Source organism: Protomyctophum parallelum (genome assembly GCF_964188405.1).
Source record: "Protomyctophum parallelum genome assembly, chromosome: 18".
In the NCBI taxonomy this organism is placed as follows: domain Eukaryota; kingdom Metazoa; phylum Chordata; class Actinopteri; order Myctophiformes; family Myctophidae; genus Protomyctophum; species Protomyctophum parallelum.
Genome location: NC_139716.1, coordinates 17,924,212 through 17,942,483, shown reverse-complemented (window position 1 = coordinate 17,942,483; position 18,272 = coordinate 17,924,212). Strand labels below are relative to the sequence as shown.

Below are 18,272 nucleotides of genomic sequence, written 5' to 3'. Positions count from 1 at the left end.
GCGTTCGGAAATAGCGCACTGAGCGCACTGTGCAATGCAAACTAATAGGCGAGAGCGCGCCCGGTGCGCATTTCCGAACGCACCCTAAAGCTAAATTCCAATACCGCAACTTTCACACTCGCTCACTCTCCTCGCGTCCTCCACTCGCTCCTCGGCTCCGCCCCCAGCGAGGAGGAGAGGAGGAGGAGAGGATTCAATGCGAGGACAGAGTGGTGGTCGAATTTTCCTCTGGAATCGGAATGTACTACGCTGTCATTTCAAAGCGACGGCACAATCCGCGATCACTAATGACGTGTATCAATTCAATTCAATTCAAAGGGCTTTATTGGCATGGGAAAACATACGTTGCCAAAGAAAAAGTGGTGTCACACAGCTGGATCACTGGAACTCCGAAGTCCGAACAGAGCCGTACAGTGCAGAATAGACAATTCATCATTTTGTACATGTAACCGAGGGTCCGAGGCCAATGTGTATGTATTGGTAACATGTGCAAGGCAAGGCTATTTATTCCTGAAATAGTGAATAAGCGCCAGGATGCGCACACGTATAAATCACCCCCCCCCCCCTCCTCCGACAGTCAGTCCTCCTCCGCGGTCTTTGCAAATAACGGACACTATAACAGGAATTAGGTATAGTCTCTCTGACTTACATATTCAGTTCAGTCCACATATAAATAAATAAAATTGTCATTTTTGTCACCGTCATTCATAGCAGTCTGTGCATTCAGGCATGCACAGAGATAAATTAACTATAGCTTTTGAGGTGCGCACAATATAGCCAGCCTAATTTATATATCCTACTTTTATTATGCTTATATCACACAACGCAATAAAGCCCGTGGCTTGTTGTGGTCCTTTCACTTTCACATAAGTATAGGCTAGATAGGCTACTTTATCATTCTGAAGCTCTATTCATTCAGCGAAAATGTGTCTCTTCAACAAACAGTTGAACAGTGCGTGCATGTGTGTGTTGGCCGTTGGGTCGGCGACTTCAGCCAGTCAGCCGGACGGCAGCTAGTGGATGGGGGGGGGGGGGGTGCACAGTATCGGGTTTCATCAGTGTTTTCTGTGCCACATGTGGAGGAGGCGGACTTATGTCACTGGAGAAGGAAAAAAAACATGTACACGTGATGCGGAAATCCGCTGCGAGGAGACAAAATACCCCACCGAGCCTGCACCTGATGTACACTCGCTCTATGCGGTCTCGGAGAGCTCACTCGGCTCCTCCACTCGACTCTCCTCTCCTCCTCGATGGAGCGCTTTAACAATCGGAACGTTAACCATTTCCGGGTCACGCTGGAATGACCCCGAGTGACCGAGTGGGAGTGAGCGAGTGTCCGAGATTTTGGGTATTGGAATTTAGCTTAAGTCTTCCACAATACGTTGGGCGCGTTCGGAAATAGCGCACTGAGCCCACTGTGCAATGCAAACTAATAGGCGAGTGTGCTCCGGTGTGGTATTTCCGAACGCGCCCCATATTAAGATACACATTTTTATATTGCCATTTGACCAACAGTTATAGTTTATTTTATATATTTATGCTTTACTATTCATTATATTTATGTGATTTAAGTGATTCATTGTAGGCTACGCTACGGCACTTAAATTTGGTCAACTATTTTGTATTAACCAAACAATAACCAAATGTATAACAATATTTGTATTGTTATACAATTGTATAACAATTATACAATTGTTGTATAACTGTTATACAATTGTATAACCAAATATTGTATTGACATGTCAATAACCAAATATTGTATTACTTATGAAGATAGTCGGAGCGGCGGAGCCACAGCCACTATAGAGGCGAAATCGAAATGGTACACAAATCCTCTAATGGTCTCATAAGTGGGCGTGTGCCCCATACGTCCATAGAGTATTAAAGGGGGGGGGGGGGGGGGGCATACGTCACGCAGACGCAATACAGGAAGTAAACCGGAGTTGGCATGTCTTGCGATTTCCGTCTTGGGGACATAACACAAACACAAGTCCAGGGTTCAGTTCCGCTTTTGACTGTCTGAGGGGCGTCACGTAAAACTTGTCAGAATGCTGCTGGTTCTCGGCAGAAACATGGTGGTGGGCACGGCGAACCGTTGCAGCAGGCTGGTCCTTCGGCCCGTGCGGAGCACAGTGGCCGCCGCCGCCCCCGGCCGCTACCTGACGCACCAGAACGGCCTTCCCTGCCTGCCGGTGCCGCCCTTGCAGCAGACCTGTGACCGCTACCTCGCCGCCCTGGAGCCCATTCTGGAAAGCGCGGAGCTGGAGTGCACAAAGGGCCTGCTGACGGAGTTCCAGAGCCCCGGCGGAGTCGGTGAAAGGTTACAGAAGGGCCTGGAGAGCAGGGCACGGAGGACCGACAACTGGCTGTCGGACTGGTGGCTGCAGGCGGCCTATCTGGACTTTCGGATGCCCGTGGTGGTGCACTCGAGTCCCGGGGTGGTCCTCCCGCGGATGCAGTTCAGTGACAGGCAGGGACAGATGAGGTTTGCGGCCAAACTTATCGCTGGGGTGTTGGATTTCAAGACTATGATTGACGCTGAGACTTTGCCAGTGGAATACCTTGGGGGAAGTCCTCTGTGTATGCACCAGTACTACCAGATACTGTCCTCCTGTCGCATCCCTGGCCTGAAGAGAGACTCTGTGGTCAACCATGCCAGGGACCCCAGGCCGCCCACACACATCACTGTGGTGCATAACTTCCAGTTTTTCGTGCTGGACGTGTACAACAGCGACCGCACGCCGCTGACAGTGGATCAGCTGTATGTCCAGCTAGAAAAGATCTGGAATTCATCACTGCAGACAAACAAGGAGCCGGTGGGCATCCTCACCTCCCAGCATCGCAACGACTGGGGCAAGGCTTACGTGAACCTCACCAGGGACGAGACTAACAAAGAGTCAGTGCTGGCCATCCAGAAGAGCATATTCACTGTTTGCCTGGATGCGCCCTTGCCCCGCGTGTCAGACGAGATGTTCCGCAGCCGCGCCGCGCTCCAGATGCTGCACGGCGGAGGCAGCCGCTGGAACAGTGGAAACCGCTGGTTCGACAAAACCCTGCAGTTCATCATCGGAGAAGACGGGACGTGCGGTCTGATGTATGAGCACGCCCCCGCAGAGGGCCCGCCCATCGTGGCTTTGATCGACCACATCGTGGAATACATGAACACGTCTGGGATGGCGCGGTCACCCATGGCGCCCCTGCCCATGCCCAAGAAACTACGCTTCAATGTCACCCCTGAGATCAAGAGGGACATCGAGAAGGCCAAGGAGCACATGAACACAATGGTTCATGACCTGGAGGTCAGAGTGTTGGTGTTTGACCAGTTTGGGAAAAACGTCCCAAAGGCCCAGAAGATGAGCCCTGATGCATTTATACAGATTGCATTGCAGTTGGCTTACTACAGGATGCACCAGCGGTGCTGTTCCACATACGAAAGTGCCTCATTGCGAATGTTTAAACGGGGCCGCACAGACACGATCCGCTCGGCCTCGATCGACTCTGCCAACTTTGTCAAGGCCTTCGATGACCCCGCCAAGCATAACACAGAAAAGGTGGCTTTATTGGAGCAAGCCGTGAAGGCGCATAGGGCATACACCGACAGAGCAATTCGTGGCCAAGCTATAGACAGACACCTCCTGGGCCTTAAGCTGCAAGCCATTGAGGACTCGGCCTCCATCCCTGAGATCTTCATGGACACGGCTTATGCTGCGGCGCAGCACTTCAATCTCTCCACAAGCCAGGTGCCAGCTAAGACGGACTGTGTGATGTGTTTTGGACCTGGGGTGCCTGATGGTTACGGTGTGTGCTACAATCCCATGGCTAAACACATCAACATCGCAGTGTCTGCTTTCAACAGCTGTGAAGAGACCAACGCAGCGCATATGGCCAAGGTCCTGGAGAATACACTGGTGGACATGAGGAAGCTGCTTGAGGAAACGCCAAAAGCCAAATTGTAATGTCAGCCTAGGCTAAGCATTGTGCATGCCTGTGTCACTTGATGAAATTTGTTGAGCAAAATGGTCAAGATGACTTGTCCTTAGGCAGCCAAAGCCAAGCTGACATGGACTATGGACATGACAAGCCTTGGCAAAGCCCAACCTATGGGTGATTGTCTTTTATATATTAACTCAGGACTGTAGAACCACAGTAGATATGAGCTCAGTATTTTCTGAAGTCCAAATGTTTTCATTAGAAATTTTCTGGTTTTGATTCATGTTGATTTTTTTTGTATTGGTAAGGTGATAACCCACTGTAAATGAGTAAATACAATTGATTGTGTTGTTTTATCACTCGCCAATGTCATTGTGCCTGAATTAAAGGTTGCATTATTTTGAAATCAATATAATGCAACATTTTTAATCATCTTGGCATTCCAGCCTGTTTACAACTTTGCTTATCAAAGTGGCAGCCAGCAAAATGAGTAACAGTTTAAGTAACCATTTAATCCCTATTTTATATCTAATGAATAAAAATCACACCTGTGTGAAGTGAGGGGCTCTCTAATCATCATACATCATTATCAAGAATGGTGGTCCCTTATTGGCCAAGGGTTCCCACCGACATACATATGCCAATTTGCTCAGACACATGACGTAAATGTTCCATCCATTGTCAATGGCATTGTGTTCAGTTTGTGTTCAGACAGAATCCACACTATAGCTGTTTATAGAATGGTTATATTCACTATTATAGTGAAGTTAACCCAATGAGAGAAAGTGTAAGACATGATTGAGAACCACTGATTTAAATCCTGTGAGATTGTCTATTAAGTGTCAAAGCCATGACTGCATAATCACTTCTGTTTGATATGAGATTTCTTGAAGCACTTTAGATCATTAAAGTGCAGTCTGTTTTACATGTTGATGTTTCTAAGAACTTGTATCCAAGACAATTTTAGTAACATTTGAGACTAACAGTTACCAAATGATGAGTGAAAATGGGTTCTTTAAGATGTCAAATAGTTATTTTGGTAGAATGAAGTATCTCGTCATTTTGCATGAATTAAAATAGTTGTATTCAGCCATTAAGATTAACTGCAACACAAGATATCAGATCAGACTTACACACATCATATAGGAATATAGAAAATGGCATTTCATATACAGTACATAACTACACACTCTGCTCTTTATATTGACACTTAACCATAATTAATTTCTCATTGGTGTGCATTTACCAGTGCACTTGGAATTGATCTTAAATGTTTTGAAGATGGATTTCATTACAATTACTTGAGAATTAATTTGAATTTAAACACAGACAGATGTTATAGAAATTTACATTTCATGAGAAATAAAATACCATTGTGACAGCATAAAATGACTCATCTGTAATTAATTTATCTTGGGCATGCATTATATTAACAGTGCCTCCAAACATTGTATCACTGATCCTATTGAGTGTCATCTTCACCATTAACATTTGTGCTTAATCTAAGGAAAATTAGTGCTTAACTGCAGCATGAATAAAAACAGACTATGCATTAGGAAATATTTAATTTGTACATAATTTTTATTGCAGAACATGCAATCAGTCAAATCCCCACCACACGATTAATCAAAACAGGAGTAATAACAGGAACAAATAAGTGTTGTTTCTACAAGTCATTCACATCACTGCAGTTCTTTTAACACCAGCTGACAGCACTCGCCCACCTTAGGTGGGTCTGAGACTGAGGTGTACTTGGAAATCTGGGAGTTGACGCCCAGGGAGCGGGCCAGGTCTTGGGCCGTCTGGTCCGAGGCCAGAGTGGTTCCGAGGGCCACCAGTAATCTGAACACAGCCTCCTTATCGTGCACCGACTCTAGGGCAGTGCTGGCGACAGATAAGCACTGGGCCTTAGCCTCCAGGTCAGGCTGGCTGTGCAGGCAGCCTGCGTAGTTGAGCAGCAGAGTGGCCAAGGCAATGTGGATGTTCTTGTTGCAGACAGTGGCGAGGTCAGCGGCACGCGTCAGCACGGTCTCGCGCTGCGACATGAGGAGCGCCCGGCCATGCCTGCCACTGAAGCAGTTGCACAGAGTCCGTAGCGCCAGCATCTGGTTGGCGGGCCGGCCCTGTGGTCTCATCAAGCTCAGCAGGTGGTTGCACAGTTGGATGCCCTCTGCCTCACCACACAGGCTCTCATTGATCTGTGGGTGCCGCACCGCCAGCCTCAGAATATCCAGGACCGGAAATACAATGTCTAAAAGTCCAGAGGAGGAAAGGGCAAAAGAATGATGATGTGAAATGTTATCTAATGTCTTTGTGATCCTTAGTTTGTCTGTGGTTGATCCCAGTTTCGACTGAATAAAACTCATGCTTTAATATAGATTTGTAGGGGTATAATTGTGTGTTTTCTGTTCTTGCGTCTTGTAATGCAAGATTCAAATAAAACAAAACCACTGGAGTTTATATGCTGCACAGTGCATGCGGTTTGGAGGTGCCATAAATAAGTGTCCCAGCATCGCAAATAGAAACTCCAGTGATCTTTGCCTCTGAACTTTTATATACATGTTGAGCCTTTGAAATATCTCCAAGGAACTGTCATTTTCTCAAAGTTATTTTTTGCATTTCAATCTCCCAAATTCCCTGGGGCATAATAATCCTGTTTAAACCAATCTAATAAATGTCGCTCATTTTCTTTCCCCTTCCCCCCCTTTCTCAAAGCACTGTACTGCCATACGATTCTTTTGGAACATCACTATATTACATGTAGCGTGTGTCTTATTGGGCTAACAGACATACCTTCAGGCCAGTGAGCAGCCTTCCACAGCAGGTTGATTTGCTGGAGGGTAGGGAGCTGCTCAGAGCTCTGCCCACACACGCATGCAAGCAGCATCTCCAGGCCACCCAGCAGCTCCTCGGACAGCTTGTGCTCCTGCGGGGCTCCGTTGTTCAGCTCCTTCAGCTTGGCTGGGTGGGGAAGGGTACAAAAAATATATATGGAACAACCCATTTAGGCCTGACATCAAAATTAAAAAAATGTCTTCTAAATCTTCTGACAGTTTTCTGAAAAACCTTATGTTTCTGTATCAGTGGTGCTAAATATTTCCCAAAAGTCCTGTAATTGTAATTGAGTGTCCAAGTTGCTCCTTTACACCTGACAGGGGGGAGTTTCCCTGGTTGGACGTAGCGCGTGGAAGGAATACGTTATTCCAACCAGTTCCTTTCCCCTCCATCAGGCGCTCCGGCTGGCCAGGGGGAGGCAGTTTAGAGACCAGGATTACTGCATGTTTTTGTGAGGGTACCTACCCTAGGGGACACGGGGAGAACATGCAAACTCCACACAGAAAGGCCCTTTCGCCAACCCCGCCTTCGGGTATGGGCACTGATGACGCGGAGGAGGAAACACGCCGCCAGCACCCACAGCGCCCCGAGCGGGAATCGAACCCAGGACCTTCTAGGCGACAGCACTACCAACTGTGCCACCGTGCCCCTCGGAAACGTTCGCTCTTGAAAGAATATATATTCAAAGATTTGCGCCACATTCTCCAGATAAAAAAAAATAGCAGACCTACAAGCTCGTAGCGTGGCACTCGGTGCCGCACTATGAGCTTGTAGATCTGCTATTTTTCAATAGCCAAAGTATAACACAATGCTTAAAACACCAAAAGGGGTTCCCACCCAGAATGGGTTAAGACTTTCTGAATGGGGTGAGCAGAGTTCTGGAGAAATGACCTCTTCACAGTTCGCACACAGCGCAGCACAAAAGAGATTATCAAAAGGGTATTTGCCCTTGCCCACGGTAAGCCAACAGATTACAGAAGCAGATAAATATCATGTGATCAAAGAACAAGAAAATGCACACCAATGATCTGTGTAGGGTTGGCTTGTTCAAAGGTCAACCCATCGGTCTTAGGAAAGTAGATGTTCGTTGCGGTCCGTCTTGAACCGGGTGGGAGGTAGGCACCTCCACCTGGAATGGGGTACAAAAAGCCTTGTACATGAATCTTTAAAAAAAAATGTATTAGTCCGGCAGCCGACATGCTTCTTTTGTTTAAAGTGGGAAATTTGGTATATAGTATTTTTTTATTTGCCTAAAATATTGTCTATATACACATAGATTCATGAATCCACTTGCTGACCGGCTGTTAGTATTGGGCAATTTATTTTTCATTAACATCCTATGGCAGTCAAAATTGTCAAACTTTCCTTATGCTTTAAGTAGCATGTAACATGTCAGACTTGGGGGTTTTCATGATTCTGAATCCATTACAAGCATTAGTTTTGCACAAAAAACAGCTAAAAATGGTCATGACAAATGTGATGAGGTCAGCAGAAATGTGATAAGGTCAGCACATTTTGGGCAAGTGGCTATGGCTGGTTTTACCCCAAGGATTGTATTTTGTGCAAAACTAATGCTTGGAAGGGATTCAGAATCATGAAAACCCCCTATCACATGATACTTAAAGCAAAAGGAAAGTTTGACATTTTTCCCAAAGTATATAGTCTGAAGTGGTTTCGTAATAATAATCAAAATATACAAAGTAACTAAAGTTTTCAAATAATTGTAGTAGAGTAAATGTACAAGAATTACCTCTGAGATGTAGTGGAGTAGAGGTAAAAGTATAGAAAATCGGAAACAATACTCAAGTAAATGTACTTAGTTACTTTCCACCACTGGCACAACTAAAAGCTCACCTGTAAATGGATCCGCCACGCCTCCAGTAATACCTGCTACTGTGCCTGACCCTGGGATGTACCGACCAGAGCCTGGGAAAAACAAAAGCAATTTTAGCACTGTTTGTTTCGTTTTAACATTTAGACCTGAGGACGATTCTACAAATGCCTTCTAAATCTTGACAGTTTTCTGAAAACCCCTATGTTTCTATGTCATTCGTTCTGAAAAATGTTCATGTCAAGGACCCCCAAAAATATATATAATTGGCCGCCGACCCCCATCTGAAAATATGTGGTTCCAGGGACCCCCCCGGAAGCAAGGATTTGAGTTAAAAATGTTCGCTCTGAAAGAATATATTCAAACATTTATTCTTTTCAAAAAAAGCAGACCTACAAGCTTGTAAAGTGCCGCGCTATGAGCTTGTAGATCGGCTATTTTTCAACAGCTAAAGTATAACAAAATGCTTAAAACACCAAAAGGGGATCCCACCCCAAAATGGGTTAATTAGTATCAGAGATTAATGCAGAATACATCATTAGAATTCTCTAGTTGAACACGGCTACCTGTGAAGGGATCATTTATCCCACCCTGCCTGTTGTCCGATGCGCCAGGGATATAGCGACCGGAGCCTGTCAATTAAAGAGAACAAAACTGGGGTGGGTATACTATGCACAACAGATATGATGGTAAATAAAATATGGCATTTATGTTAACAACTTTTATGATAAAATGTTGAATTTAATTATTTGATAGTGTTGTGTTTGAGCCCGACGTCCTCATTTCTGGAAAATGGTAAATGGTGCATTTATATAGCGCCTTTATCCAAGGCGCTTTACAGAGATTGTGCATTACATTCACCCATTCATACACCGATGGCAGCGGAAACCATGCAAGGCACCAACTAGCACATCGGGAGCAATTAGGGGTTCAGTGTCTTGCTCAAGGACACTTCGACAGTAACTCTGGGGGAGCCCGGGTTCGAACTGGCAACCTTACGGTTACCATCCAGGCACTCTACCCCTGAGCCACCGGCGGTGGAAGAGTGTAAACATTGCATATGCCTGATTTATCTTCTGTGCGTGCTCTATGGTTTCTCCCCATCGACGTAATGTGACTGTTCGTCTCAAAGAAAAAGCAACAGAGTCTGAGAATAGTGTGGCCTCTGTCCAATTTTAAGCTATAAAATAGACAAACGACTAGAGCTTGCACAAAAGTGCACAAAAACTAATTTTACCCACTGTTTTACACCTGTAAACCTGTGACGTAACAATAAAGTCGATACTGCTTCATGTCTCAGAGTAGCCACTGTCACTTTGTTAGACGGCTTTACCAGTGAATGGGTCAGCGATGCCAGGCTGTGCAGGTTCCAGCACATGCCCTTTAGTGTTCTCTATGATGAAGTTGGCCACTTGGTCCAGGAACGATGGACTGAGGTCGTTCTTCTGCAGGAAGTTATGTGCCGTCAGCCAGGGATCCTCTGCCACATTGTAAGGGAGCTTCATGGAGGGCCCTCCCTCGTTCACTTCAATGGTGAAGACAAAGTCGTACTCCTACGGAGAGATCAAGGTTCAAAGATCGGAAAGCCAGATTAAATAACAGAATTAGACTCTGCCCTACAACACCGCACCATCTGGGTGACTTGTAACTGTAATGTTAAAGAAATAATTGCTATTGATTGCAAGCATTGTTAGTAGAAACTAATTATTTATTAGAAATTAGACGACGGCCATACCTTCCCCTCATACATCACACTCTTTGACGTCTGCTGGTTGGAGCCTCCGACCACGTCTCCGATCTTCACCCAGCGACTGTCACTGGCGCTCCACTGGTATGCCTCCACCTTCTCTCCGTCTTTAATCAGACGTGTCTGGCCATCACGATTTCCTGAGAGAAATGTTACAGTGAGCATGCCATAGCGATGCCAGTATATATTTTTTAAATAGAGTAAATAGGCCGGTCACAGACTCACAGATACAGGGAGACATTCCTAATGAATGTTATTTTATGAGGAAATAATTTTTGAACAAATATGCACATTTGGCATTCTATGAATATTTGCCATGTCATAATCCTGATTATTTTTGCTAGATAATAGCAGAAAAAAGACCACCCACCCACACACCGTCTTCAAATGCAGTGAAAAAGCTTCAATAGGAAACATAGCAACGTTTCGGCCTATGCGGCCTTCATCAGGCTATCATCATGATAGCAAAATCTTGAATTGGGGAGCAATATTAAAGCACATTGATTACCGGTAATGTTCTTTCATTACCTGGCTCATCAAGGTGTTCCCTGCCAGGCAGATCTTCCACTTTGATGTCTCCTAAGTCACCCGTCTTTGGGTCTATGGTGGTTTTGGCGAGCTCATCCTCGAAGGCTTGTAGGTCCTGTGGACTGGCCATGCGGTCCTCAACCTCTGTAAACACACGGATGATGCCGTCACTGTGGAGAGAGGAGGAGCACCAAGGTTAGGAGCAGGACAGCTATACTCCATTTGTCTTTATTCAGCCTACACCATCAAACAGAAGAACCGTTGGTTAGGAAGAAGAGGAACAGTGGGAAGAAATCTATTCTGCCCAATAGATAAGTAGTAAATAGTGTTAATAGTGAAACTTAAGGTCAATCTTTCTCTCTCATCCAACCAAAATGTGACAGTAACAGCATATAATTTATTGTGTGCTTTCATGGGTGTAAAATATGTAAAAAACATACGGGGATCCCTATTATTATTATAAAATTAAATTAAATTAAATTAAATCACACTCCGGCCAATCACTTTTGGCGTCTTCACTTTTCTTTCTTCCTCAGCCAATCAAATCATGGCTATGGGGTGATCACAAGCCTATATATTATATTACCGGTATATATATATATATATATATATATTTTTTTTTTGTGGCTTTTGCCTATTATTTTTATTTTTTATAGAGGGATAGGTATACAGTAGGGTGACACCAAATGGGGAGAGAGACAGGGGGAGGGAGACGGGCAGTAAAGGCCGTCGGACTTGAACTTGCGACACACTGCCGGACTGGATTACCAGCAAAGGTGCCGTGACCAAATATTTAATGTATACCACACACTGACTGGGGATCCATTACCTGGCACCAACGGCTATGTCACCATTGGGCAGGATACAGCAACACCACACCGACTGAGCTGGAAGGCGAATGGTCTGGGAGCATTCCCCATTCCTCCATATCCTCACTGTTCTGTCCTCTCCTGTGCTCACAAAGTCTGTGATGGGCAAAGTGAGGCAGTCTACAGTTAGTCAGTCAAGAAAGTCAGAGCAGCAGTCCATTACGGTGTCAAAAGCTTAGGCCCGAACCAGACAGGATGTATTTGAGCAGTTTCTGTATTGCAGGGTTGCAGGCCAAGGTACCTTGTATTTTTGCGCTCTACAGATATGCACCCTGGACCAAGGGCCAGGTGTACATTGGGTGGTCCCCAGAATACATTTCTTTCCAAGCTTATTTTTCACAATTCTATATTTATAAATTACTTTGCACAATGCAAAAATACATACCCAAAGCATGTAAATAGTGTTGTGATTAGCATGACAACTAATGCTGTACTTGTAAACTATGTGTACTTGTAAACAAATGACAGACATTTCTCCCTTCAAAATGCCCCAGGTTGTCTGGCCTATGTTGTCAACTTCAAACAACCACTGAAAATCTGAATATAACACTATATAACACTATTCACTACATTCAGGCCAACCATGGCTCCCCAGCATCTTTGAAATTCTGGGTTATTGGAAAAAGTTCCAATTCCCTTGAGGTGAAAAACCTACTGTGCATAGAAGCATACTGGGTCCACACTCTTAGCATGCTTGAGCCCTCTGGTCTAAATTAAGAGCTCAATTTACAGAGGTTATAGTGAATTAGTTGCATCTTATCTCAAGCTCAGTCACAGCCGTTTCTTGGGAGCCTACATTGCTATTAGTTGCTATTAAAATTAGAGTTTTAACTAGAACTAAGATGAGAGAACATATTACTCCAGTTTTGGCTTCACTGCACTGGCTTCCGGTTGTTTTTAGGATTGATTTTAAAATTATTTTACTTGTGTATAAAGCTCTCAATGGTCTCGCACCTTCCTACCTACATGACTGCCTGCCTAAATATGTCCCAAACCGCCCCCTAAGGTCTTCCACTGCTGGCCTGCTCGCTTTGCCTAAAAAAATGGCAACTAAAAAATACGGGGAAGCAGCTTTTTGCTTCTACGGGCCGTCAGCATGGAACAAGCTCCCACTGTACCTTCGTCAGGCAGCCTCTGTAGACATTTTTAAAGCACAGCTCAGTCAAGACCCACTTCTACAACATTGCTTTTAATTGATCTTTTATTTTTTGTTATTCATGTCCTCACTGTATTGCATTACTGCTTGTTTTTTAATGTCGTTGCCTTGCTTTTCTTTTTTATTCTCCATTGTTCTGTAAAGCACTTTGAGCTGCATTTCATGTCATGAAAGGTGCTATACAAATAAAGTTTTATTATTTATTATTATTATTATTATTATTAGAACTGTCCTGAAAGAGACAGTTCCCCATTAACCAGATCACAACCATTACATTGTGGTATAAAAAAGTCACATAACAAATAATTCACTTTTGACGGAAATCCGTTTTTAAAATGGAGATCTGCCAGCCATGAGATTGTGTGCAGAGATTTGTGATCCGACTTCGCTATAGCACTGAAGATGGCCTTGAACTTCCTGGGCTTATTGAATAAAATAGACAATTTATGCATTTAACTACATTGCATGTCTTTATAATGGGTGAGGAAACACAGGCAGCTTGAGTGATCAGGTTTATACAATGCAAGCCCATAAACGTATACTGCAAGAAGCAAGTCTTTCTTGAGACGAGCTTGCTCACCTTGCATCCTAGACACAAGAAAAACTCAGTTTTCAAATGGAAAAATTTAGTTTTATTGGGTAAAACACTGTGCATCCTACCAGATATGTTAACTGGCCCATGTTTAAGTCTTTAGTTGTGATGGTGGACGATTAGGTTAAGTAGAAGATCTATTGCTACTCTGTTTTTCCCCCAGTAGTGGATGTTAATAAAACTAAGACAGACAACAGTAACTCCTGCAGCGTCTTATGTCTCATCAGTTGGCCTTTTCGCAAAAGCCCCACCCACCTTAGTTATTGTTGCTATGCCCGTCAAACTATGCTCGTTTGTAAGCGGATCCTAGTTTTCCCAAGCCTGATGTTTTAGAGGATGCGCTTGTTTTGGTTCACTCAACATCCCATCATGAGTGTACAATCAAAGTTTTAAAGATGAGGTGGATGAAATAGGTCATCAAGTTAAACAACACAAGTTCTGCCTCCACACGCCTCACCCAATCCAAGCAATTGGGTGAAGTTTTGACTTGAGGAGTTCTCAAACCCGACCAGGCCCAACCCGACCCGACGTTTTGGGGTAAGGTAGGGCCTAAAATGTATGCTTATGAGTAGGGCCAGGCCTCGTACTCCATGAAAAATAAATAAATAAATAAATATATATATATATATATATATATATATATATATATATATATAATAGTTTTTTATAATAATACATCACCCTGCTTTTTCAATGCAAAATGCCAACATGGCCACTATGTGAATATGGTCTATTCTATTGCATACACAGGCCTTGATTTTGTTACGGTTTGTTATAAGTTCAAAATGCATCCTGTCTGATAGAGGCCTAAATGTTAATGACTGTATTCACATGAAAGAGCATATGGCCTGGAAACAAGTGTAGTATTATTTTTGGAATTGTTTCCATTTCCCTGTTGCGCGTTAAAAGTTGTGGATTCAACATTCTTAACTCTCCTTATACCTTAGTTCTCAGGAACTCACCGTGGCCGTTGGGGAAGATAGCCATACTGTAGATGAAGTTGGTATGGCCGTAATAGACCTGTACGCATTCTCCCGTTATGAGCCACCTCCTTATACTGGCATCACTGCCGCAAGAGAAGAACTCTTCGTCGCTGATCACCGCTAGGCCCCTTACATACCCTTCATGGCCTAAAAAGAAGGAACAAAGAGTTTTTCTGTAGTCATGGCTTTGCTGCTCAAGCGTCAAACATTAAATAATTAACCAGCTCTGATAAGATTACATTTCGCTTGTTATTTCATCACATATAAGCCGTCAATATTTACCATATAGCGTATAGCCTACTCACTTAAAATTTGATGTATTTTATGTTGTCATATACAATCATCAATAGGCTTAGGCTACACATTGATTCTAAATATTTATAACAGTACTTTCAAAAGAAAGTGCCGTTTTGGTCGCCCCACAGCAATCAATTGAATGTTTTGGTACCGGGTCAGAGTATCGGGTCTTTACCGATACAGAGTACGAGTACATGTGAAGGGTATCGGGGCCGATACCGATACTGGTAGTAGAGTTGTCCCGGTACCATTTTGTTCAGACCAAGTACAAGTACTTAATATTTAGTACTCGCCGATACAGAGTACAGATACAACTACTTTTTATTTTTGTTGAGTAACCACTTATTTTACCCCCTTTTTCTCCAATTTAATTTCATTGTCATGCCTACACTTGTCAGTTTGTCATTTATGAGATTTAGATCGGCTGTTTCTGGCAATTTGCTGCAGTATTGGGTCAGACTTGTTCCCGTTGCATTCGTTCAGCCTAGTGTCAATTAGATGTTTTGGTACAAAGTATCGGGGCCGGTTCCGAGTACTTGAGGGTGGTATCGGAACAACTCTAACTGGTAGTATCGTATTATGGGGCGGCTGTGGCTCAGGAGGTAGAGCAGGTCGTCCAATGATCCATGGGTCGGCGGTTAGAATCCCGGCTCCTCCTGTCTACATGTCGAAGTGTCCTTGGGCAAGACACTGAACCCCAAATTCCTCCCGATGTGCTGGTTGGTACCTTGCATGGCTTCCGCCGCAATCGGTGTGAGGATGTGTGTGTGAATGGGTGAATGTAATGCGCAATCTATGTAAAGCGCCTTGGATAAAGGCGCTATATAAATGCACCATTTACCATTTATCGTACAACTGTATTCATCAATGGTTTATTGCACTGACCTCATCCATTCATTCACAGATAAACTCTTATCTGATCGCTTTTCATTCCTTGATTAGATTGCTTCATCCAATTGCATATCATTACATATAACTCATAATTTAGTGTGATTATTTGCAGAAGTAGAATAATTCAATAAGCAAATTATTGAAATTATGTTGTATTGTGTTGTCTGTGTATTTCTACTTGTATCAGTCTGATAGAAGCATACTCAAACTTGAATATAAATCAATCTCATGTCCTTCAAACAGCATGATAATAAACAAAAAGCTGAGTAGTTGTTGATTCAACCATAACCAATAATACCGCCCCTCACCTGTATAGGTCTTCTCACAGCGGCCGGCTTTCCAAAGCTTGATGGTCTTATCTGCCGATCCAGTCAGCATAAGGCCTTGTTCAGGTAGAATGACCACTGCCCATACTGCTGCCTCATGGCCCTGGCGAGGTTAAAATCACAGCATTAGCATCACACTCTTGTCAAGGAGACAGGTCACTGAAATGTGAACAATTGCAGTGGTGGCTATACCTGCAACGTCATCATACACTTCTCATTGAGCCAGACTTTAGCCGTTGTGTCCCAAGAGCCACTTAGTAGTGTCCCAAACTTCCCAGAGGATAGCGTGCAAACTGTGGATAGGACAGTGATTGTTCACATTAAATCCTGTCAATGCTGATGACAAATAATGCAGAATACGTACATCGTAAGGTGTGAGAGAGGTGAAGTTCAACATGTTGAGTGAAAAAGAAAAAGTATGGAATATAAGGTGGCCCGGTGCAGTTCGGTGTCGAAAACCACACTTTACCTGTGTTTTTGTGGCCCTTGAGCGTGAACAGCGGTTGCGGTCTGTCCAGTGAGAAAACACAAATATTGTGGTCGTGTCCACCTGTGGCAATAAGCCCTCTGGGATACGTCTCACTCGGTGCGATGAAACATACACAGGACACATAATTCGAATGGCCGCCCATGCAGTGCATCTCTGTGAAGCCTGTTTCTGGGCTGTAGGGATGAAAGGAATCATGACAAATCCATTGATCAGTATTAATCCTAGTCCCATCGGTAACGTCACCCTTTAGTGTAACGAATTTCACATAGCACTGTCATCCAGGACTGTATTTCTGACCCCAGACGCCCTTACAGGTGTATGCAAAGGCCAATTTATGTAACTTATATAGCATTTTATGTAGACATAGCACTAAAAAGTATACATGTATAGTTTCATTATAAAGATATTCCACTGTTACATTCTTATCTTAGGTATGATTCATGATAACTACTTTGATGTATTGCCATGCTTTTTGTTCTTGCTTAATGTCTGGATTAAGTGCGTCTGCCAAATGCCTAAATTGTAAATTGATATATTTATATCCCACAGCACATGTTCCTATGGATGTCATTGTATGTAGTAAAACTACTACATTAAACCTAGCCATGGTTCACATGACGCTCTATGACAGTCATGTTTCAGGGCTACATTAAACCATGCTATTATGTGTTTGCCTGGTTTAGCCACTTATAAGTGTGTACAAGACCTTGTTTTGGTGACTTTTATACACTCTCAGAGTTATTGAACGACTACTGTATGCATGGGGGCGGCGTTTGGCAGGTTAACTGTTAGTAAAATGAATGAATGACAAAGCTCATTTTGTGTAAACAGCCTAGCTAGCAACTTAACCAACCAGCTGCTGTACGATGCTTTAATACATCTCTAAATGGTTATCAGTGATCGTTTGCGTACACACGCCCTCTTAGCTACAGCATTCACACGCAAAAATTACACAACAAACAACACAAATGTGATCATTTAGCTTCTTGCTACTGCCTGTTAGCAGTGTCACTGTGTCAGTTAGCCTAGCCAGCTAATGCTACTTTTAAGCTACCTTGAGTTGGGTACCCAGAGCCTTCCGGTCCGGTCTCTGGAGACAGAAACAAAAGCTCCTTCTGGAAAGAGCGCTGCCGTGACCCCCCTGACGTCCATCTCATGTCCCGGGACAGAACAGCGCAGCTTGAACGAGTTAGGCGACGCCATTATTATCACTATTATTACGTTATTACCACCAACAGCAGCGTTGTTGTTGTCGGAGTTGTGTGGCGTGACTCTCCTCTCTCTCAACCTAAATAAAACCGGGTAGCTAATGTTAGCGGAAGTTGAATGACGTAGCAGCTATACATAATAATGATATTATATATATTTAAAGTAAATCATCGTTTCCTCTCATTTAAAGGTGATTAAATGTTAATTTATTTAACCCCAATTAAGTTATTTAACAGTTTTAATGACAGTGACATGCAGATAACGAAGCATTATTTTTGAAGAGCTCCTCGTGTTTCCTTGATTTCACCAGTAGGTGTCAGCACCCTATGGTCAGCACTGAGCAAGTGTCAGAGAGGAGACTCCAGAGTCTACATCCCATAGCCTGGAGGGACGGCTGAGTTGGGTGTGACTGAATTCGATTAAATTAAAAATAAATAATTCCATTCCATTGATGAATAGCATACACATCAAACATTTTGAGAAAACAATATTGTCTATACTCTATAACATGTATGTAATACATAATACCCTTGACTACCGGTATGTCAAAAGTAGCAGGTTTTGTTTAGACGAGATAATATTTTCTTG

General features: G+C 43.6%; 2 protein-coding genes across 2 annotated transcripts; one reads left to right on the top strand and one right to left on the bottom strand.

Moving 5' to 3' along the window:
- Positions 1–1,996: 1,996 nt before the first annotated feature.
- Positions 1,997–5,306, top strand: LOC310875405 (carnitine O-acetyltransferase-like). Its single transcript, XM_083788625.1, has one exon. The coding sequence runs from the start codon at positions 2,049–2,051 to the stop codon at positions 3,954–3,956; it is 1,908 nt and encodes a 635-aa protein (XP_083644751.1). The 5' UTR covers positions 1,997–2,048; the 3' UTR covers positions 3,957–5,306.
- Positions 5,307–5,386: 80 nt separating this feature from the next.
- plaa (phospholipase A2-activating protein) lies at positions 5,387–17,762 on the bottom strand. Its single transcript, XM_083788405.1, has 14 exons — positions 17,530–17,762; positions 16,455–16,648; positions 16,178–16,278; positions 15,968–16,088; positions 14,451–14,618; positions 11,701–11,836; positions 10,872–11,041; positions 10,332–10,483; positions 9,930–10,149; positions 9,163–9,228; positions 8,620–8,691; positions 7,787–7,894; positions 6,724–6,891; positions 5,387–6,181 (listed from the first exon to the last, which is right to left on the bottom strand). The coding sequence occupies exons 1-14, from the start codon at positions 17,676–17,678 to the stop codon at positions 5,613–5,615; spliced, it is 2,394 nt and encodes a 797-aa protein (XP_083644531.1). The 5' UTR covers positions 17,679–17,762; the 3' UTR covers positions 5,387–5,612.
- Between the last annotated feature and the right edge of the window lie 510 nt (positions 17,763–18,272).